Source organism: Megalobrama amblycephala, linkage group LG10, assembly GCF_018812025.1.
Source record: "Megalobrama amblycephala isolate DHTTF-2021 linkage group LG10, ASM1881202v1, whole genome shotgun sequence".
Classification (NCBI taxonomy): domain Eukaryota; kingdom Metazoa; phylum Chordata; class Actinopteri; order Cypriniformes; family Xenocyprididae; genus Megalobrama; species Megalobrama amblycephala.
Genome location: NC_063053.1, coordinates 25,326,938 through 25,350,012, shown reverse-complemented (window position 1 = coordinate 25,350,012; position 23,075 = coordinate 25,326,938). Strand labels below are relative to the sequence as shown.

General features: G+C 38.5%; 2 gene segments (V, D, J or C); both read right to left on the bottom strand.

The window, feature by feature from the left end:
* Positions 1-2,693: 2,693 nt before the first annotated feature.
* Positions 2,694-3,249, bottom strand: LOC125277643. The segment is given in 2 exon segments: positions 2,694-3,036; positions 3,120-3,249. Coding segments are annotated over 2 exon segments (363 nt in total).
* Positions 3,250-6,667: 3,418 nt separating this feature from the next.
* LOC125277606 lies at positions 6,668-7,168 on the bottom strand. The segment is given in 2 exon segments: positions 6,668-6,987; positions 7,079-7,168. Coding segments are annotated over 2 exon segments (363 nt in total).
* Positions 7,169-23,075: the final 15,907 nt, after the last annotated feature.

The following is a 23,075-nucleotide window of genomic DNA, read 5'->3' as shown; positions in this document are numbered from 1 at the left end:
AGGTGCGGCTGCATCTCCAGGACCAACTCACACTGAAGGAGGAATCCGCTGCAATCCTCCGCCGATCCTGAGTAGGGCGCCGGTTTGGCCATGGGACTGGCGGTGAATATCGGCGATGTAGAGGTGACTGTGGAGGCGGTGGCAGCAGCGGTGGTTGATGCTGGTGACAGTGACGGTGGTTGAGGAGTGAGTGCTCGCCGAACTGCATCCACGAGCTCCTGGAAAGGGTCTTGACGGCTCATGCTGATAGTTAGCTGTTATGGTCCGGTCTTCTGTTACAGTAGAGACACCGGAGACAGATATAGGAGCAGTTTGGATGTTTATTTATACAATCAGCAGAGCAACAGGTAAATGCAATGATGGATATGAAGACTTTGATGATGAAAGAGAGGTAATACTGTCCTTGTTTGTATTGTAGATGCAGTTCGGTAAAGACGTTGGCGTTGGCAGACGGGAACACTCACACACACAGGTAGGTAGAAACACGAGGAGACCAGGAGACGATGAAGACGATGGAGAGTATGGAGACAGGTAAGTATCGTATTTGGAGTCCTTGAGGTAAGCATACAACTAGTGTATCACAAACGAGACCGGACAATGTGTGTGTGTGAGTGTGGGGCTTAAATAGTGAGGTGATGATGTGATAATGAGTTGCAGGTGGCGGTGATCAGTACTCCGGTGATTGGGTGCGTGGGTAAGGGAGTGAGGTGGAACCTGACGTGTCTGTGACACCTATATTTAACATATAATTGTTCTTTTCATGGTCTCCTGGGATGTATGTGTATGATTTGTATGTGTATGTATTTTATGTCAGTATTGGTGTGCTTTTGCGTGTTTTCAGTTCATTTACCATCGTCTGGTTATAGGTGGAAACTGTGTACCTTGTCTGTTCCACTTATATATATATATATATATTATTTAATTTTTTTAAAATTTATTTTTTTTCATAAACTATGGGCCCCCACCTATAAGCTTTTTTTGCTTCTTTGGGGGACCCATTTCACTGTACCAATGTTGTATTTCTGTACCCCCGCTGTATTACAGATTGTGCTGGTAGTGGTATTTGTGAATAAACTATATACTCAAGTGTGAAAAAAAAAAAAAAAAAATGGGCTCTTGATATTTTAACATTAGATTTTCTCTGGCTGCTTTAATTGTGTTTTCAAAGCATGCTTTGTTACAACAAAAAATTGCAAGAGAAATTCTGATCAGATGAATTTGGTTATTTGATGCTGATTCATTGATTCTCTCCAGAGTTTAAACTCTGAGTTTGTTAGCTGTTAGTTTTGTCTATTTTTTATGACAATCAAATGTTGAGATTTTAAAATTCATTATAAAGACAATGTTTTGAGCAGTGTCTTTTAGAGAAAAACTAAAGTTAAAATGTCAAGGGTCAGGAGCCCAACTAAAGCAAGCGCTTTACCTCCATAACGTATTCCATAAATATGGGCCCTGTTAGCGTTTAATGTTCTGTTTCTCTTGTGAGTTTTGTGAGGTTACCATTGTGCTGAAGGTTAGAACCTGTGCTTCAGTCAATGATGAGCCCAGGATGTGCTGTTGTCAGCTAATGACGTACTGCAAGAGATTTGCATTTTAAAGAAAAGTTTTCATAGGAATTTAAGAAAAAATATTTTTTTTGTTTGAACAGCCACTGTTTTTTGTGTCAATTTAGCTCTAATTTTTATTTATTTATTTATTTTTTTAACAAAGGCAGCAGGGACGTTCTGAGAATATCACATTTCCAAATAAAATATGTTTCCCTAAATGTTCAGAGAAGGTCCTGAATGTTCTGTAAAAGTCCCTCCCCCCTTTGGGTTGCAAGTAGAGAGGACAAAAATATGAATTAAATATTTGCGCATTTAAAAATAAATATATCTCTGTTTTAACTTTTACTAACAAATTTCAAAGGTTAAAACATACCATAATTTTTTGATGATGGAATGTAATCTGGAGCTTAAACTATTTGTGTGGTGAGTGACAATGTTGTTTTTGAACAAGGCAGTAACTGTTTGCGGGAACCACCTGGAGTCACAACTACTGACTGTTCAGACTGTGTGAGCACAACCTGAGAGTCAATACCTGTGGATAAACATAAAATGTACAAATAATCAGGATCAATGTATTTATTTACACTAAGAAAAGAGTTTATTTTGTCCTATAAATATATTTACCAGACACTGCAGGCCAGCAACAGCAAGAGATATGAAGTGAACATGATTTATGTCAAGGCTGAACTGGTGATGAGTCCTTCACTCAACAGTGTAGTTGTTTAAATATGGAACGAACATCAGATCATTTGCATTGAAACCCTGAATTAGCAAAAACTGTGGAGTCTGTGGAGCTTGAGTCCATTGAGGTTCATTTCAGGGACAAAAGTACCACCTCTTGATGTAACAGTTTTTATTTTTTTTTTTACAGTTGGCACATGCGTGTAACTTCTGAGTTTCTTCAAACAGATCAACAGTGATGTGTTCTGGTGAGAGTGGGTACAGGACTGTGTTTTAGTAATGACAGAGTCCTATTACTACAGCTGTGTCTTTAGACCTCTGCAGTGTTATTTTGTTAAGAGAGACTCTAGAGACCTTATTAGCTTTTTTAATGTTAAAAACATCACCAAGCAACAGAATAACAAACCTTATTGAAATGTTCATAAGCTTTATTGAAATGTTCATTAACTTTATTAAAATGGCAGTTTTTGTGCACAGCGCTGCAGTCATTTCAGTCACTGTGTCTCTCGGGCACAATAATATACAGCAGTGTCTTCATTCTTCAGGCTGTTCATCTGCAGATACACCTGCTTCCTACTGTTGTCTCTGGAGATGGTGAACCGTCCTTGGACAGACTGGGAGTAATACATTTCCTTGCTATCATATTTGATCCATGCCAGCCATTCCAGCTCTTTTCCAGACTTCTGTCTGATCCAAGCCATCCATTTATTATCAAAGTCCAAACCAGAGGCAGTACATGTCAGTTTATGGGATTCTCCAGGTTTGATGACTACAGCTTCAGACTCGGTCAGTGTCTGACACCAACAATCTGCAAAATAAAACATGATAAATATGTGTAAATTCAGATAAAACAAACCATTATATTCTGAGCAGTAAAAACTGGAATCATACATTGAGAAGCCAGTAACAGTACTGTAAATCCCAAAACTTTACGCTCCATATTGTTGTACTGAATTATTGAGCTGCACACTGATAGAGAACTGATTATGAAGGTTCAAGAGGAAGATGAATTTGCATAATCCACTTAAATATTCAGTTAGGGTAGTATTGTATTTAAATATGGGCATCATATTACTGAATCAGATGTATGTATGGATCCACATAGATCCACATAAGGCATAGAAAATAATGAACTCAAATCTTTGTATATTGAACTCTAATATTTATTTATTTAGTTGTTGTTTTTATGTGTATCTGATGTGTATTATTTATAATATATGATTTATAATTATAAATAAATGATTTTACTTAATAATTATTTAATCATGCATGTTCAGTGTTTGTGCACATGTTTTTTTGCACAAGCTTTAAACTGGAATTCATCACAGTGCCTGTATACCGAACACAATAATACACAGCCGTGTCCTCAAATTGCAGATTTTGTCCTTTAAGATATACTGTGCTTGTAGATGTGTCTCTGGAGATGGTGAACTTATTTTTCAGTGAATCCTTGTAGTCTGTTCTACCACCAGCATGGATCATGCCAATGAACTCGAAGGATCTTCCCCTGAGCTTGTCTAATCCAGGAAGGTGCCCTTGGAGCCATCACTGAGATCATAACCTGATACTTTACAGGAAATGGTCAAAGATTCTCCAGGTTTTACTGAAAGTGAGCTTGGTTGACTGTGTTCAACAGTGCTGCACACATCTGCAAATTAAGCGCAAAAATATGTTAATTTTGAAAAGGACCTTTTGGTTATGATTGTATCAATGGTGAAAAGTTTAATACTGCTCAAAAAACCTTGAAGAATTGTACTCACAAGGCATGACAGACATCATTATGAGTACTGTAAGGAACCCCGCATCGGCCCAAAAACGGACTCCGACGCCCCTGGGCGAAGGTTAACACGTGTATGCCTTTTCAGCGTCTCTATTAAGTTCACTTAATTTCACTCGTTTGATCTGACTCCAATTTCAAATGATTATTACACTTAGGTTGTGTTTCCAATTAGAAATTCATCATTAGTTATGCATTAATTTAGATATTTGATGATTCTGGATATTCCATATTTCAATTGTTCAGTCATTAGGGACCCGATGCCACACAGAGATACTCGCCCCGGGATTTCGCGGTAAACTCACGGACATAAACTCACCAGTCTGATCTTCGTCAGAGGGTGTAATAAGTTGGCTAATACCTTTAGTCGGTTGCCTACTGCTCACTCGAACAAAAGTGTATTTTAATTTAGCCACTTCCATACAACTTGCTAAATCAGCGGTAAAACAGAAATCAAAAGGTCTTCAGATGAAGAGCCTACTGCTCCTTCATTCATGCGCCTTCAGTTTGTTTTACCCTGGACACAGATTTACGGTAGCATTAGCCTCCCATAATTTACTGGTAATAATGATATCAGGAGAATCCAGAGTAAATCAAATATAACATTTATTTGTCAGGTAACAGTGTATCGTGTCAATTACACAAATAACCAATTAAAGCCAATTCAGAAATGATAAATGCATAACATCGGTTACTCAAAGAAATGCATATATACACAGTGATGGGTGAATCACTGTAGGCCCCCATCTCCGTGGGGGCCTACAGAAGATCCCGCCTGACTGCTTTGCACTTTACCTTATATACAGACCAGAACAGAAAGGATCATAAATATTTACTACACCAACACCTGTTTTGGGGGAGAGGAGTGGGTTTTCACAAAAGGCACCACCCAAAAGAGGACAGAATTTTCCTTAGTTTTCAATCTTCTTCATGATACTAGTGACTGCTGTGAAATTGAGACCGTTTTACCAATCGCACTGAGACAAATTAAATGATACCAAATATGAAAAGGGAAAAACAATAGATACACAAGTTACATTATATGTTTTGAATAACTTTCAGTGACTTGAGCCAGAGGAAGGGGAGGTGTGTGTGTGTGTGTGTGTGTGTGTGTGTGTGTGTGTGTGTGTGTGTGTGTGTGTGTGTGTGTGTGTGTGTGTGTGGGGGGGAGGCGTTGTCCTTTTGGGGTTAGGGCAAGGCGTTGTCCATTGCTACTTCTTTGAGATCTTCTTTCCAGATTAAAGTTTTATTAGTTTATTGCAGGACGCTTTATCTCAGTTTTTGTTTAGCAGGAAAATCAAGCCTTACAGTACAGACAGATAAAACATGATTTTATGAGTGGTTCTTCTTCTCTACTTCGTGGGAACACAAGAAATATACAGAGCCAGGGATGAGCCGGGTATATAAATACTGGAGAATTTGCATATTGGTACATGTGTACATAACGCCTGTGTATAGGGTGAATATTAAATTGAACATTTTGTCATCATTTACTCACTCTCATGACGCCCCGTATGACTTACTGTCTTCTGTGGAACAGAAAAGGTGGCTGCTTTTTCCATACAAAGAAAATAAAAAGTCTCCAAAATGACGAAATAAATAGCATTAAATTTATCATTAATGTAATCATTACGAAAAAAAAAAAAAGAGAGATTGGAAAGAGACTGCATTTTATTGTTCTATAAAGTTAAAACTAAAGACACAATGTTTTGCTTTTTGGTTATATTTTTGGTGAATTTTTTTTTTTTTAATGTGAAACGATCTGATTTTAATGTGACTTATGGGGTTATTAGTATTCATCTCTTGAGAGCTCCATCAGACGAATTCCAGACAACTGCTGAAATTTAGAGACTGCTGTTTTTAACCTGACTTCAAAACTTGTTTAAGGATAAGAAAGAGTGATAAAAGATATATTACTTTACCAGTGTATGCCTATTTTCTGTAATTTATTCATGGTGTGTTATTTGCTATTGATTTAGTGTTTCTGAGATGCATCCAGATCATAGAGTCTAGCCTGTGGTTGGTGGTAACAATCTACGGTGGAAAGATCAATTGTTTTTTTGGAAATTCACCAGCACCTCGTTGATGGTTCATTTTTTTAGATGTCTAATTTCTAAACTAATTTCCAGTTTAGAGTGAATATTTGTTTTTAGTATATTTAGCTGGTTGTGGTTCCACATGTGTCTGCTTTATAGTATTTACATCTTATCAAGATAAAGGTTGCTGGAGTTACAGGTGCACTTGCTGCATCATGGTACATATTAAGTTTAATATTTGAATTATTTTAATCATTTCTTCTGTTTGTGTTTTTTGTTTGTTTGTTTGTTTTTGTATTTGTTTGTTTATTTGATTGCTTGTTTTGTTAAAATAAGCTTCATCTTGACAATATCCATGTATTAGTAGAGGTAGTGAAGTTTTGTGGCAGAAGGATTATTAAAAAAAAGAATCCACAATTAATAAAAGAAAATGTATGTTTTAGATTGAACAGACAGCAAGTATGATTCTAAATAAGGAATAATTTTCATATTTACAGGTTTTTGTATGTAATGTATGTACATTCAAAACACTGTAGACTGTCCTTATGTCATTTCAGAGGCTCTTTCCCTTTTTCAGCTTGTGTAACTCAACCATGTCCACCTGAGTTTTTGAACAGCTGTCTGTATTAGTATTTCCACAGTGTATCTCTTGCACAGTAATACACCGCAGTGTCTTCAGTCTTCAGCTGATTCATGTGCAAATAGAAATTAGAGCTGTCTTTAGATGCTGTGAACCTGCCCTGCACTGACTGAGCTGAGCTCTTAGAAGAATCTGAATGATAATAAATAATCCATTCAAGTCCTTTTCCAGGTGCCTGACGGATCCAATACATGTAAGCACTACTAAGAGTGAACCCACTGCAGGCACAGGTCAGTTTGCGGGAACCACCTGGAGTCACAACTACTGACTGTTCAGACTGTGTGAGCACAACCTGAGAGTCAATACCTGTGGATAAACATGAAATGTACAAATAATCAGGATCATGTATTTATTTACACTAAGTAAAGTGTTTATTTTGTCCTATAAATATATTTACCAGACACTGCGGCCAGCAACAGCAAGAGATATGAAGTGAACATGATTTATGTCAAGGCTGAACTGGTGATGAGTCCTCCACTCAACAGTGTAGTTGTTTAAATATGGAACGAACATCAGATCATTTGCATTGAAACCCTGAATTAGCAAAAACTGTCGAGTCTGTGGAGCTTGAGGCCATCGAGGTTCATTTCATGGACAATAGTACCACCTCTTGATGTAACAGTTTTTATTTTTTTTACAGTTGGCAGGTGTGTGTAACTTCTGAGTTTCTTCAAACAGATAAACAGTGATGTGTTCTAGTGAGAGTGGGTACAGGACTGTGTTTTAGTAATGACAGAGTCCTATTACTACAGCTGTGTCTTTAGACTCTGCAGTGTTATTTTGTTAACACAGACTCTAGAGACCTTATTAGCTTTTTTAATGTTAAAAACATCAAGCAACAGAATAACAAACCTTATTGAAATGTTCATAAGCTTTATTGAAATGGCAGTTTTTGTGCACAGCGCTGCAGTCATTTCAGTCACTGTGTCTCTCGGGCACAATAATATACAGCAGTGTCTTCATTCTTCAGGCTGTTCATCTGCAGATACACCTGCTTCCTACTGTTGTCTCTGGAGATGGTGAACCGTCCTTGGACAGACTGGGAGTAATAAATATACTGGCTATCATATCTGATCGATGCCAGCCATTCCAGCTCTTTTCCAGGCTTCTGTCTGATCCAAGCCATCCAGTAGTTATCAAAGTCCAAACCAGAGGCAGTACATGTCAGTTTATGGGATTCTCATTTATTAAATATTCAGTTAGGGTAGTATTGTATTTAAATATGGGCATCATATTACTGAATCAGATATATGCATTTTATGGATCCATAAGGCATAGAAAGTAATGAACTCAAATCTTTGTATATTGAACTCTAATATTTATTTATTTAGTTGTTTGATGTGTATCTATGTGTAATATGTATAATATATATATTTTATAATTATGAATTATTTCTTGAATGTGAAACGATCTGATTTTAATGTGTCTTATGGGGGTTATTAGTGTTCATCTCTTGAGAGCTCCATCAGACGAATTCCAGACAACTGCTGAAATTTAGAGACTGCTGTTTTTAGCCTGACTTCAAAACTTGTTTTAGGATAAGAAAGAGTGATAATATATATATATATATTACTTTATCAGTGTACACCTTTGTTCTGTAATTTATTCATGGTGTGTTATTTGATATTGTGTCAGTGTTTCTGAGATGCATCCAGATCATAGAGTCTGGCCTGTGGTTGGTGGTAACAATCTACTGTGAAAAGATCAGTTGACTCAGTCAGTGTCTGACACCAACAATCTGCAAAATAAAACATGATAAATATGTGTAAATTCAGATAAAACAAACCATTATATTCTGAGCAGTAAAAACTGGAATCATACATTGAGAAGCCAGTAACAGTACTGTAAATCCCAAATGTAACACCCGCTCGTTAGGAGTATGCACGAACAGTGTTAGCTGAATGTTTGACTCAATGCCAACAAGTAGTAGCTAAATTTTTCAATGCACTGAGCTGGATCAATGGGCCAATCAGAAGGTACGAAGCTCGAAGGAGGCAAAGCATACACAACACAAGTTTGGAGTTTCAGATTTTTTTGTTCTATTTGCTATTATGTATTTTCTTTTTTTCTTTCTGATTGAAATGTTGATGCGATGAACAGTAAATGATAATTGACAAAGGCAAACCCGATGAAATGTCAACTTTTAACAAAAAGGGGAAACAAAAAATACAATATGATCAACTATAATCAAGTTCTTACTTGAAAGAAATTAATAAACCAAAAAAAAAAAAAAAAACACAAATAAAATGAATTCAACAAAACCTTTCCTTTGTTGACTCTTTGATTGATAATTTCCCTCTTTTCTTTCTCCTGGCTTAGGTTTGAAAATTATTGGTTTTCTAATTTAAATCTTTTTTTTATTTTTTTTTTATAGATTAATATGTTTAGTTTCAATTTTAAGATTTCTAATTCTCCTGCCTTTACTGTAGTTTGACTCTCTTGCTTCAAATGCAAACTCAAATCAATACTGTAACCAAGATGATTCAATTAGAGTAACCATTCACATGAATGGTTACCTCAAAATTTACAATGTGTATATAACCAAATAACACTTTTCAGAAATATATACATAAACAAAACAAATTGTAAATAGTGTTCACCTCAGTTCAGAAAGATATATACCTCAGTCCATTCAATATTAGAAAAATATACGTGAGTCCATTCGATAAATTCAGTTCAGAAAATATACCTGAGTCCATCAGAGTTCAGAAGGGGAAAAAAAACGATACCACGAAGTGGATAAGATGATAGGAAATCAGAGATCCAAATTCAGTCTGGGGGGCTCGCCATCTTTCTTTTCTTTCAACGCGGCTTGATGAATCCTCACCATGCGCGTGAATCACAGCGAAAATCCAAACTTCTACACATACAACAAAAACTGGCCTGACACACAGGATAACATTTTTAGAAACTCATTTTTCAACTCTGTTTCAACAGTATTTACTCTTCACACCAACATTTAACGTTCATTTACAACATAGGCCATACTTCATATACAATGAACACATCACTTCATTTTAACACACATAGGAATACAACACACCATTATAATTCATCACATGTATGAAAATAAATCCACAACTCCTTTGATTGCTTTTTTTTCAGATTGCACCACGAACTACGGTGACGACGGTGACCAACTTTGGCTCGAGGCTCCGGATCAACAAGGCCACAACAAGCTCTTTTTCACAAAACTACTCAATTTGGTAAGCAATTTAACTCTAAATAACTTTTATATACTTTGTTTAGTAGTTATTTCTCAAAATTAGATCGTTTCAACACAGAATTCTTAAGCTTTGTTTTCATGCATTTCTGTTTCTTCTCTGTCTCGTCTGCGTCTCTCACAGTGGGCGGAGTCAGCATCACTGCTGATCATACTCAATTTGACAATCTACACCTGCAGTGCAGATTCTAACTCTGAATTGGATAAATGTTACTGCAGTAATTTGCATGTTACTGATTTAATTAATAAAGCATTTTATTATTTTATCAATTTTCTTTTATCACTGTTTTTTTCACACATAAACAGTTTCACTAGAAGGGTAAATATGCCAAAAATAGATTTTGTTTTTTGTTTTTTCCTATGGACTGCAAATTTCAGTCAGGGTTACACCCTCCCCTCCTAGAAGTATGCAAGTCCCTTTGCATATCACCAACAGGTGCATAACCCCGAGTTACAGGGAATCCTACTTGAGAGAAATCCTGCAGGGACTCCGAGAGAGAGCAACATTTAGACCTTGAAGAAGGGATTGAACTATGGTCACCAGAGGATTCCCCAGTTCAGGGTAAGTCAAGATTTTAGGTTTCTCTCTATGTCGGACAGACCTTCTCAATTCAGTTTCATCCTTTTCTACATTGTTTGCTTCTTCGGCTTCAATTATCTCCTTTTCAGCTGAACTGGGTTCTGGAATGAATAATTTTCCATGATGATTCAGATCCTGCACCTCCAGGGTAGGTGGACGACTCATTTCAGCATCTTTTTCTCTTTCAGGATGGACCTCAGGATTCACAGGTAAGTTGGCTCCAGGATTCACAGGTAAGTTGCTTATGGGGTTTACAGGTTCAATCACAGATAATTCATCAATGTCCTGAAATTCCCTTTCAGGTATGTCATGTTGAACTCCATGGTCGATCTCCAAGCTTGCTTCAGGTGAAGGAACAGTACTTTTCCTGTTTGGGTGAGCTACTTCAGAAGTGTGAACTGTAAAAGACTCCTTCACAATATCAAATTGAGGTGTTACACAATAACTTTCCTCTTCATCAGAGTCAGGGATTTCCTCCGTTTCCTCAGAACGTTTACAGGCTGTCTCACTGCGAGTTTTGCGCTTGGGAACTGGACTCTGGGTCTCACATTCATGCATTTCAGATGGAAGAGTTCCACATGGGAGTAACAAATCCCGATGTAACGTCCGAATGGGTCCTGTTTCAGTTTCAGGGCATACTTTGTACACTGGCAAATCACCATGTTGGTCAATGACTACATAAACTACTCCTTCCCATTTGTCAGCGAGTTTGTTCTTTCCCCTGAGTCGAACACTTCTGACTAAAACACGATCTCCCTTGTGCAATGTTGATGCTTTCACACATCTGTCATAACGGGTTTTATTCCGTTCCGCCATCTTCTTTGAATTTTCGCTCGCAATACGGAAACTTTCTTCAAGATGTGACTTGAGATTCTTCACATATTGTGAATGTATCATGTCTCATGTCTCCCTCATTTTTTAAAGGTAATCCAAAGGCCAGATCTACAGGAAGCCTAGGCTGACGCCCGAACATCAACTCATAAGGGCTGAACCCCGTGGTCTCATTGCGAGTACAATTGTAAGCATGTACAAGAGGTTTTACATACTCTTTCCAGCAGCTTTTCTTTTTGTTCTCTAGAGTTCCAAGCATGCTTAACAACGTCCTATTGAATCTTTCAACAGGATTTCCCCTTGGATGGTATGGGGTTGTCCTGACCTTTCGCACTCCAGCTACTTCACACAACTCCTTTATTAAATGGGATTCAAAATCAGGGCCTTGGTCACTGTGAAGGCGCTCTGGGTAACCATAATGGCAAATGAAATGCTCCCACAGGCACTTCGCAACAGTTTTGGCCTTCTGGTTAGGGGTTGGGATCGCAAGTGCATATTTAGTAAAGTGGTCAGTAATTACTAACACATCTTTGGTGTTACTACGGTCAGGCTCTAGAGATAGAAAATCCATGCACACAAGTTGCAAGGGACGAGTAGTTGAAACATTCACAAGAGGTGCAGCCTTTTCAGGTGAGGTCTTCCTTCGTATGCACCGTCCACAAGTCTTGACTTTGTGCTCAACATCTGATGCCATCTTGGGCCAATAGAATCTGTTTCGAACTAGATCTAGTGTACGATCAACACCCATATGTCCGAGGTCATCATGCAGGGACCTAAGAACATCTAGATGGAACTTTTCAGGTAAGACCAGTTGGTAGGTAGTTTTCTCAGCAAAATTCCTTCTTCTGTATAGGATTCCATCGCGAAACACCAGGCGGTCTTTCTCTCTGAGGAGGTAAGGTAATCTGGGAAGAGCAGCCCGTAAAGTACTAGAAGGAGTTTCCCCGGTTCGAAGTTGTTCAATAACCTCTCGGATACAAGGATCGGCTAACTGTGCACTTTGAATTTCAGAAGGGGAGAGGTGAGAAATGGTCGGTAGTCCTCCGCATTGATCTTCCTGTGCATAAGCATCAGGTACAGCAGTTTCGTGCATCGCCAAGGAACTGACGAAGGAAGCAGGTAAGTCGTTTGGACACTCCTGCCATTGAATGAGACGACTGTCACAGATGGCTTTTACCACATCATCACTAATTTCAGGTTCACCAGAATTCATAGTAAGCTGTTCAGTGAAATCAAGAATGCGGGCTTGTTCTTTCAGAGAGACATCATCAGCTGGGAGCTTTGCGTGAGGTCGACGAGACAGCCCATCTGCATCAACATTCTGCTTCCCCGACCTGTACTGTAATTTGAAATTGTAGGTCGAGAGTGCAGCTAACCACCTATACCCAGTTGCGTCAAGTTTAGCGGTGGAAAGAACATAGGTAAGGGGGTTACTGTCTGTCACCACTGTAAATATGCCTCCATAGAGGTAATCATGGAACTTTTCGACCACTGCCCACTTAAGTGCCAGAAATTCTAATTTATGGGCAGGGTACTTGGACTCGCTACTTGAAAGCCCCCGGCTTGCATAGGCGATAACTCTAACTTGTCCATCCTGCTCCTGATACAAAGCAGCGCCCAGACCTGATGTGCTTGCATCAGTATGCAGAATGTATGGTAACCTGGGGTTAGCGAAGGCCAATACTGGCGCAGTTGTGAGCTCCTTAATGATCAATTCAAATGCGTCTGCACAGGAGGTCGTCCATCTGCCATTGAAAAGCTCTTTGGGGTTCCTGTACTGGGCATTGCTCTTTAACTTAAGGTACCGACGGGTAGGGGGATACCCTGAAGTTAACTCATTTAAAGGCTTCACCTTCTTGGAGAAATCTTTGATGAAACGTCGGTAATATCCAACAAACCCAAGAAAGGAGCGGAGTTCTTTCAGATTTTTAGGAATCGGCCAGGTTTTGACAGCGGCTACTTTATCGGGATCAGTTTTCACTCCCTGGTCTGACACTATATGGCCGAGGTACTTGACTGAGGTTTGTGCAAAAACGCATTTCTCTGGCGCAAGTTTAAGACCATATTCTTTAATCCTGTTTAGGACTCTGACCAGCCTTTCCTCGTGTTCCTCCAAATCCTTGGAAAAGACAATTATGTCATCTATAAAGACAAGGACCTCGCGAAGATTGATGTCTGCCATACACTTTTCCATTATTCTTTGAAATGTGATTGGGGCGTTAGTAACCCCTTGTGGCATACGGTTGAATTCATAAAATCCTAACGGACATACAAAAGCTGTTTTTGCTTTGTCAGTTTCTTCAACCTCAATTTGGTAATAACCAGATTTTAGGTCAAGTACCGAAAACCACTTGGACCCCGTTAAGGCCATGAACGTGTCTTCAAGTTTGGGGAGTGCATACGCATCCTTGATGGTCTTTTGATTTAATTTCCGATAGTCAATGCATAATCGAATGTCACCACTCTTTTTTCTGACCACAACAATGGGAGAGGAGAAGGGAGACTGAGATTCTCGTATAACTCCCGCATCAAGTAACTCCTGAAGGTGCTGCTTCACAGCTTCCAGATCTTCTGGATGTATGGGTCTTGCCCGATGTTTAAAGGGTGTTTCATCCACAAGATTTATCCTATGTTTGACCTTATCAGTGCATCCAAAGTCCTGGGAATGTAAGGAAAATACTTCTGGCATTCCTTGAAGCCGTTTGGTAAGCCTACTCTTCCATTCTGGTGAGATGGGGGAATCACCAAAATTAAACTCAAGAGTGGACTTTGGAATGAAGCTTGGTTTGCTATCATGGTCATTACGCTCCTCTGAACATATGGACTGAACTGCCTTTAATTCAGCTAAAACACATCTAGGAGGGATTTTGATGTCATGTGTGGTAGGGTTGGCGACTACAACAGGTAAGTGGCAATGTCTCTTGTCTTCAAGCGTGACCATGCATGTCTTAACTATCAAGCCACAAGGCAGAGGGGAAAAAGATGGATGTTCGACAACTACCCATTTATCTAAATGGGATACAGCAACAGAGGCCTTTCCACAAAGAACTGCACTTTGTCCAGCAGGTATCACCTGCGAATGGTTTTCAGATAGTCGCACTAGTCCAACATTTCCTTCTACATTCTGCCTCTGGCGCAATTCCAGAATCTTTAGCACTTGCTTATATCCATAAATAGGAGAAAAGTATCTAATTTCTTGCCGTGAAAAGTCTTTGTACAGGTTATCCAAGGTGTTTGTGCCAATCAACACTGAAGGCTGAGAAGTAGAAGAAAGATCAGGGACAATCAAAGCTAAAGTAAGTACCTCTGTGTCAACTCCCACAAAGTCCTTGGGAAAAGTGATGGTCAGCTTGACATAGCCAAGGTAGGGGACGTTTTGACCATTTGCCCCCTCAACTTCCAAAAGATCATTTAAAGAATGAATTGGCTGATCGAACAGGTTCTCATTGTAAAAGGATTTTGTGATGGTTGTGACCTGTGAACCAGTGTCAAGCAAGCAGTCACAAATTACTCCTGCAACATCCACTTGCGCAGTGCATTTTGCTCCAATTAACCCCTTAGGTAAAACAGATTGTCGTGACCTCGCTTGTGCGCGGGCTGACAGTGCCCTAAAAGACTTGGGACACCTTGATTCAATCCCAGTTCCCATTCGTGTCCCGCAACAGGAACTGCTGTCAGTTTAAATGTGGCTTAGTACTGCCATTCCGCAAGTCCCATTCACGTTGTCTCTTTGCAAGCTCATCCCGCTTCTCTGACACCAAGGCTGGATTTGGGTCATTGGAACAAGAACTGGCAATGTGCCCATCCTCCCCACACCGAAAGCAATAGCCTGGTTTTGGTCTAACTGGTTGGGACTTGTCTTGGACTTTGGGTTTTCCTTTAGGACTGATGGCACTCTGCTTACTTGAGGACTTGCAAGTGTTCAACTTGGGGTTTGGTTTGTCTTTAGACTGCTTCGAAGTTAACAATGCAAGCTGATTTTGGAGTTCTGCTATCTGACTGGCCAACTGAGCAGTGACAGAATTAAATTGAGTCATATCATCTCTAGCGGCTGTTTGAGACTGCATTATGGCACGCTGCTTAACACCTCCCAGGTGTTGCTTCATTCGTGCACTTTTGGAAGCATGCTTGCTCTCCTCGGTTCGTAATAAGGTCATTAGCTCTGCAAAGGATGGGGGAGCATGCCTTTTCTGCTCTAACTGCAACTCTAGAATCAGAGAATTTTCCCAACATCCTCTGCAAAACTGCTTCAGCAGATGCTTGTCAACTTCTGAGCCAAGGACTCCACCACGGCGCATGGTGGTCTGTAACGCAACATGCAATCGTTGCAAGTAAGCAGATGGGGTTTCTCCCGGGTTCTGGAATATGTTCAGGAACTTGGCGAATAACTCATCGCTATCCTCAATGGGCACGAAAGCAGAATCAAGAAGCTGAATATAAGTTGAAGGAGATGCCGCCGGGCCAACAGATTTTACTATGTCTGCTGCCGGGGAAAGAAGGCTCTCACAGATCCTACGCACTCTGTGGAAATCAGAGACTGTTGGGTCTTGGAAAAGTAGTTCAGCGCTAGTGCGCCAAGTCTCATAATCAACCTCGTTGGGTGGATGGGGAGTTCGCCCAGAGAAAACACGGAGCCGTAATGGTGAGTTTCCAGGTATGGCTAAGTCACTGGTGCGTACAAGATGCTCCACCACAACTTTCTGCACTCCAGGTGGATTTAAATCACTGACGGTGATTGACGGGGAGCCTGGGCTTGTGGCTGACACTAGTGGAACAGAGTGATGTTGTGCAGCATTTGCTGTTACCTGGGAACTGCTTAAGGGGGAACTCAGTCAAGGATGGGTCTGCTGAATGAGCAGGTGAGGTGTCATCAACTTCAGCAAGGACAGGTAAAGGACATGGCTTTGGCACCACTGTCGCATGAATATGAGCTAACATGCCCTTCAAGACATCCTCAAAATTCTCTCCACTGCGACTGGCCAATTCTTTCAGCTCGTTAAGGTAAGTTTGGGTTGTGTTTCGTCCAAGCCTCTTGACGTAGACACTCGATAAAGCGGTCACATGGAAAGAGACATCAGGATTATTCTTTGCATGCTGGACATATGGAAACACTGTCTGAAGGGTTTGGACTGCTATTCCAGAGCTGAACTCAACTACCAAGGACTTCTGTGATTCTAGGCAAGGATCACTGATTGGGATGATTCTGTTAATTGACCCATACTGCTTTACAAAGTCTAATATTTCCTCATCCACTTCAGTTTCAGTTATGCCGCTAATTATGATTGCATTAGGGACTTTTACACCCTTTTCCTCTATAACTTCCATTTTGTTTTACTTGTACACTTATTTTTCTTGAGAGGGAATTTATAAAATCAAAAATAAAAGTTAATGTGTGGGTTTCTCTTTGCCTCCTGGCTGCTGGCTCGCCACTATTCATGTAACACCCGCTCGTTAGGAGTATGCACGAACAGTGTTAGCTGAATGTTTGACTCAATGCCAACAAGTAGTAGCTAAATTTTTCAATGCACTGAGCTGGATCAATGGGCCAATCAGAAGGTACGAAGCTCGAAGGAGGCAAAGCATACACAACACAAGTTTGGAGTTTCAGATTTTTTTGTTCTATTTGCTATTATGTATTTTCTTTTTTTCTTTCTGATTGAAATGTTGATGCGATGAACAGTAAATGATAATTGACAAAGGCAAACCCGATGAAATGTCAACTTTTAACAAAAAGAGGAAACAAAAAATACAATATGATCAACCATAATCAAGTTCTTACTTGAAAGAAATTAATAAACCAAAAAAAAAAAAAAACACAAATAAAATGAATTCAACAAAACCTTTCCTTTGTTGACTCTTTGATTGATAATTTCCCTCTTTTCTTTCTCCTGGCTTAGGTTTGAAAATTATTGGTTTTCTAATAAAAAACCTTTTTTTTTTCTTTTTTTTTATAGATTAATATGTTTAGTTTCAATTTTAAGATTTCTAATTCTCCTGCCTTTACTGTAGTTTGACTCTCTTGCTTCAATTGCAAACTCAAATCAATACTGTAACCAAGATGATTCAATATCCATTCACATGAATGGTTACCTCAAAATTTACAATGTGTATATAACCAAATAACACTTTTCGGAAATATATACATAAACAAAACAAATTGTAAATAGTGTTCACCTCAGTTCAGAAAGATATATACCTCAGTCCATTCAATATTAGAAAAATATACGTGAGTCCATTCGATAAATTCAGTTCAGAAAAATATACCTGAGTCCATCAGAGTTCAGAAGGGGAAAAAAAACGATACCACGAAGTGGATAAGATGATAGGAAATCAGAGATCCAAATTCAGTCTGGGGGGCTCGCCATCTTTCTTTTCTTTCAACGCGGCTTGATGAATCCTCACCATGCGCGTGAATCACAGCAGGAAAATCCAAAACTTCTACACATACAACAAAAACTGGCCTGTACACACAGGATAACATTTTTAGAAACTCATTTTTCAACTCTGTTTCAACAGTATTTACTCTTCACACCAACATTTAACGTTCATTTACAACATAGGCCATACTTCATATACAATGAACACATCACTTCATTTTAACACACATAGGAATACAACACACCATTATAATTCATCACATGTATGAAAATAAATCCACAACTCCTTTGAATTAAGTGTTTTGTTAATCTTTTTTTTCCAGATTGCACCACGAACTACGGTGACGACGGTGACCAACTTTGGCTCGAGGCTCCGGATCAACAAGGCCACAACAAGCTCTTTTTCACAAAACTACTCAATTTGGTAAGCAATTTAACTCTAAATAACTTTTATATACTTTGTTTAGTAGTTGTTCACTAATTATTTCTCAAAATTAGATCGTTTCAACACAGAATTCTTAAGCATTTGTTTTCATGCATTTCTGTTTCCTTCTCTTGTCTCGTCTGCGTCTCTCAGTGGGCGGAGTCAGCATCACTTGCTTGATCATTCCTCAATTTGGACGAATCTACACCCGCAGTGCAGATTCTAACTCTGAATTGGATAAATGTTACTGCAGTAATTTGCATGTTACTGATTTAATTAATAAAGCATTTTATTATTTTATCAATTTTCTTTTATCACTGTTTTTTTTCCACACATAAACAGTTTCACTAGAAGGGTAAATATGCCAAAAATAGATTTTGTTTTTTGTTTTTTCCTATGGACTGCAAATTTCAGTCAGGGTTACACAAAACTTTACGCTCCATATTGTTGTACTGAATTATTGAGCTGCACACTGATAGAGAACTGATTATGAAGGTTCAAGAGGAAGATGAATTTGCATAATCCACTTAAATATTCAGTTAGGGTAGTATTGTATTTAAATACGGGCATCATATTAATGAATCAAATATATGCATTTTATAGATCTACACAAGGCATAAAAAGTAATGAACTCAAATCTTTGTATATTGAACTCTAATATTTATTTATTTAGTTGTTTGATGTGTATCTGATGTGTATTATTTATAATATATAATTTATAATTTTAAATGAATTATTTTACTAAATAATTAAAACAATTCTTTCCACAGTTTGTTGTCAACAGTAAATATAGAGATTCATTAGAGTGTTTAATGATTAAGGTCGTATCCTGCCATTCAACGTCAAAACTAGTCATGCATGTTCAGTGTTTGTGCACATGTTTTTTTGCACAAGCTTTAAACTGGAATTCATCACAGTGCCTGTATACCGAACACAATAATACACAGCCGTGTCCTCAAATTGCAGATTTTGTCCTTTAAGATATACTGTGCTTGTAGATGTGTCTCTGGAGATGGTGAACTTATTTTTCAGTGAATCCTTGTAGTCTGTGCTACCACCAGCATGGATCATGCCAATGAACTCAAGGATCTTCCCCTGAGCTTGTCTAATCCAGGAAGGTGCCTTGGAGCCATCACTGAGAACATAACCTGATACTTTACAGGAAATGGTCAAAGATTCTCCAGGTTTTACTGAAAGTGAGCTTGGTTGGCTGTGTTCAACAGTGCTGCACACATCTGCAAATTAAGCACAAAAATATGTTAATTTTGAAAAGGTACTTTTGGTTATGATTGTATCAATGGTGAAAAGTTTAATACTGCTCAAAAAACCTTGAAGAATTGTACTCACAAGGCATGACAGACATCATTATGAGTACAGACAGATAAAACATGATTTTATGAGTGGTTCTTCTTCTCTACTTCATGGGAACACAAGAAATATACAGAGCCAAGGATGAGCCGGGTATATAAATACTGGAGAATTTGCATATTGGTACATGTGTACATACCACGTGTGTATAGGGTGAATATTAAATTGAACATTTTGTCATCATTTACTCACTCTCATGTCGCCCCGTATGACTTACTGCACTGTAAAAAATAATCCAGTGGCTTAGTAAATTTCACAAAAATAAAGAGCTATATTAACTTAATAAAATCTTTTGAAATCATTTAAGTGATATTTTGAGTGGGTAAGGTTAAAAAAAATAATTAAAAATCCAACAGGTAATTTCTCTAAAATGTACATATATTATTTAACTTTATTTAATGAAAATAAATAAGTATTTAACTAACTAATTATATTTTTAATATACACTCAATATTTCTGGTGAATTCTAATAGAAGTATTTGATAATTATTTACTTGTACTGATCTGTTTTAGAAACTAAAATTATTAAGTATTTCCTACCAATTTTCCTAAATAAAGTTCCAGCTTAATAAACGACAGTTTAAATAAATTGAGTAAATTTCGCGGCTAAAGTGATCACGTGTGCAGCTCCGCAGAAAACAAAGACAATCTGCTGTCCTCCTCAGCAACGACGTTGACCATACTCCTTGCAAATCCTGGTAAGTAACGTTAGTCAGCTAATCCTACTTACGTTTGTAACACTTTATTAAAAAGTTAATAATTATTAAGCATTTCCTAACAATTGTTTTTGTATTTTACGTCATCTTAAACAAGTTTCGCGGCTTAATCGAAGCCACCTGAAGGACAGCTTTCCTCAGTAACGGCAAGGCCCGCATATCCTGGTAAGTTACGTTATGTAATTTAGCCAGCTAATACTACTTATGTTTGTAATACTTAATTTTGAAGTTAATTATTAAGGATTTCCTAACAATTGTGTTTGTATTTTGCATCATCTTTTTTTACAAGTTTACAAAAGTTTTACAAATTTCGCGGCTCAAGCAAGAGGCACCTGTCACTGAAGGACTGCTCTCCTCAGCAACGACATGAACAGCATTACTCGAATACCCTGTAAGTAGTCATTTTATAACTATGTATATTTGCAATACTTTATTCAAAAGTTGATTTAACGTTGACCGTGTGTACGTGTACACAACAGTGTAGCTTTCTAAGTAAGTTACGTTACTGGCGCAGCCATATGTATGTTAGCTAGTAAGTTACCAGTTGTTGTTGTTTTTTTGTTTTTTTGGAGTGGGTTAACGTTAGTACTAAAGGCTGTAAGTTTCAGCAGTGACAACCGCATTTAAATGCTGGAGTGAATCCCCTAAATTATCGTTACTTGTGTGTACGGAACATGACTCACTCTCGAAACTGCGATGATTGACAGCTTGGAAACCATAGCGACGTTCTGGCGTCTCGCATGTTTGGTATCCGTTATCGTGACCAAAGTAATATTAAAGTGACAAAACACTCGTTATTTTCAGCAATTTAAACACACTAACACTGTCGACGGAGGCGTCGTGTTTTATGCATGGACAGCCTGTTTCACACGGCGCGCGCTCTTTCTGTGTTGCCATGGTCACTCACTATAAGCGTTTTTGAGCTTGTTGTTTAAGCTCGTCTCATAAAGCAAACGGGTTTATGGAGTTATTAAAGTGAGCAAACATGAATCGCGATTTTCAGCATAAAGCATTTGGATAGGCTTGTGCTTTCCCTGTGATCGCCGCGCATACACGAGAGACACGTTACCGGTGCACGTAAACGTCATTAACAACTAGTTGTTCAGTTCGGTTCCGTACACACTGCATAGAATTTCTGTAAATGCGGTTGTCACTACCTGTATTTTTCGGGAGCTAATACGGTTGTAGAATGCGGATGTCACTCTCGTATTTTACTGAACTGTGTGTGTACAGAACGCGATTAAGCACTAAAAGGTGAACTGACAACCGAATTTAGCTGTAGTGTGTACGTGCCCTTTGTATCACCGTTTATTTCAACCACCATTTGAAAGTCTAACGATTAACGTTAGTGTAACCGTGGTCCAGCAACTATAACTATACATGCCCATTGGAGAACGATTTTGTACAAATCCCGGTTCCCCTTTGGCGTCGGTGGCTTGCCAAAAGAGAACACATTTATGAACGTTCAAATTACAACATTCTGTCTTGTAAAAAGCGATCACGTCTTTGTAAAACATCATAATTACTACATAAACTCAAGTATGAGCCCTTAAAGGTGGTACAGAGGATGTTTTCGTCGACTGAGTTTTTGAAATGAGCGTTTGAAATGATACACATTTTACGACTAGCTAAAACATTCTGACTGTGCTCAACATACAGCGATAGTTTCCTGCTCCTGAAGCAGATTTATATACTTTCACATGGAATTTAAACACCGACTGTAATCGCAGAATGAAAGCAACTGGCTCTGACTGGACGTGTTTGAGCGCGATCAGTCATAAGTATCAATTTACATTCATAATCGGCCTTACAATCGTTAAGCCGCGCACAGACTTAGTGGATTCATTATGTCGGACTCACCTCATAATCTGCAGTTGTTACTCCTGTCTCCTGACAAAAACATTGCATGCGGCGCATGTAGTGTGGAAAGTTACTAGAGCGTGCAGCCGCGCGTCTCTCACAAGGAACGTCATGGCAGTGATTGACAAGCCAGAGGGCCAATCGTTTACGCGATGATCGCGTAAACGATTGGCTGATGTTTTTAAGGCCCTACCTCGTGCACAGATGATGTATATTAATATTATTCCTTTCAGTGCACCTAATAAATAGTCTTTTATCACTTAGTAAAGACAGTTTCAAGTAATATTGCAAAAATGTATAAAACAAAACATCCTCTTTACCACCTTTAAATCACCACTACAAATACGTCATGCTAGCACTAGTACTGTTTGAGCTACAGGAAAGCTATCTTTTGTACAATCAAGTAAACGATATTCAGAGATTTTATTACTTTAATAAAGTTAAATATTACTGTAATATTTACTAAGCCACAGAATTATTTAGAGGGTTAAGGGTTGAGTGTGAGGGTTAATGCAATGCATATTTTTTTTTTCCAAGTAGTGCAATTAAACAAGCTTTTTTTTTTCAAAACCATTTGTCATTTTACTTCCATATTAAACATGTTTATTTAAAAAAGAAATTGGTTGAAATAATGCGGACCTCAATAAAAGCATATAGCATTGATTTACATCATTGAAGCTCGCAGTTGGTCTCTTTTCATTTTTCTTTTAGGTTTATTGTTAAAAAAATGTAGAAAATTAACCTGTCCTCTTGTTAAGAAGAATGCTGTTAATTTTTGCAACTCCTCCCCCAGTAAACTTTGTTTGAGATTTTACCTGTCATATGGTCCAACAGAATGTTTGCTTCTTCAGGTGCTATTTGTTTTGTGTATTTGTCACTTTCTTGTAACATTCAGGTTTGAATGTTAGCTCTAACCAGTTATCTTTACAATTTGCCTGTAGGATTCAGCTGATCTACCCGTCTTTGTACAAGCGGAGTTGGCAGAGGAGGTCATAAAAATCTACATCCTTCGGGA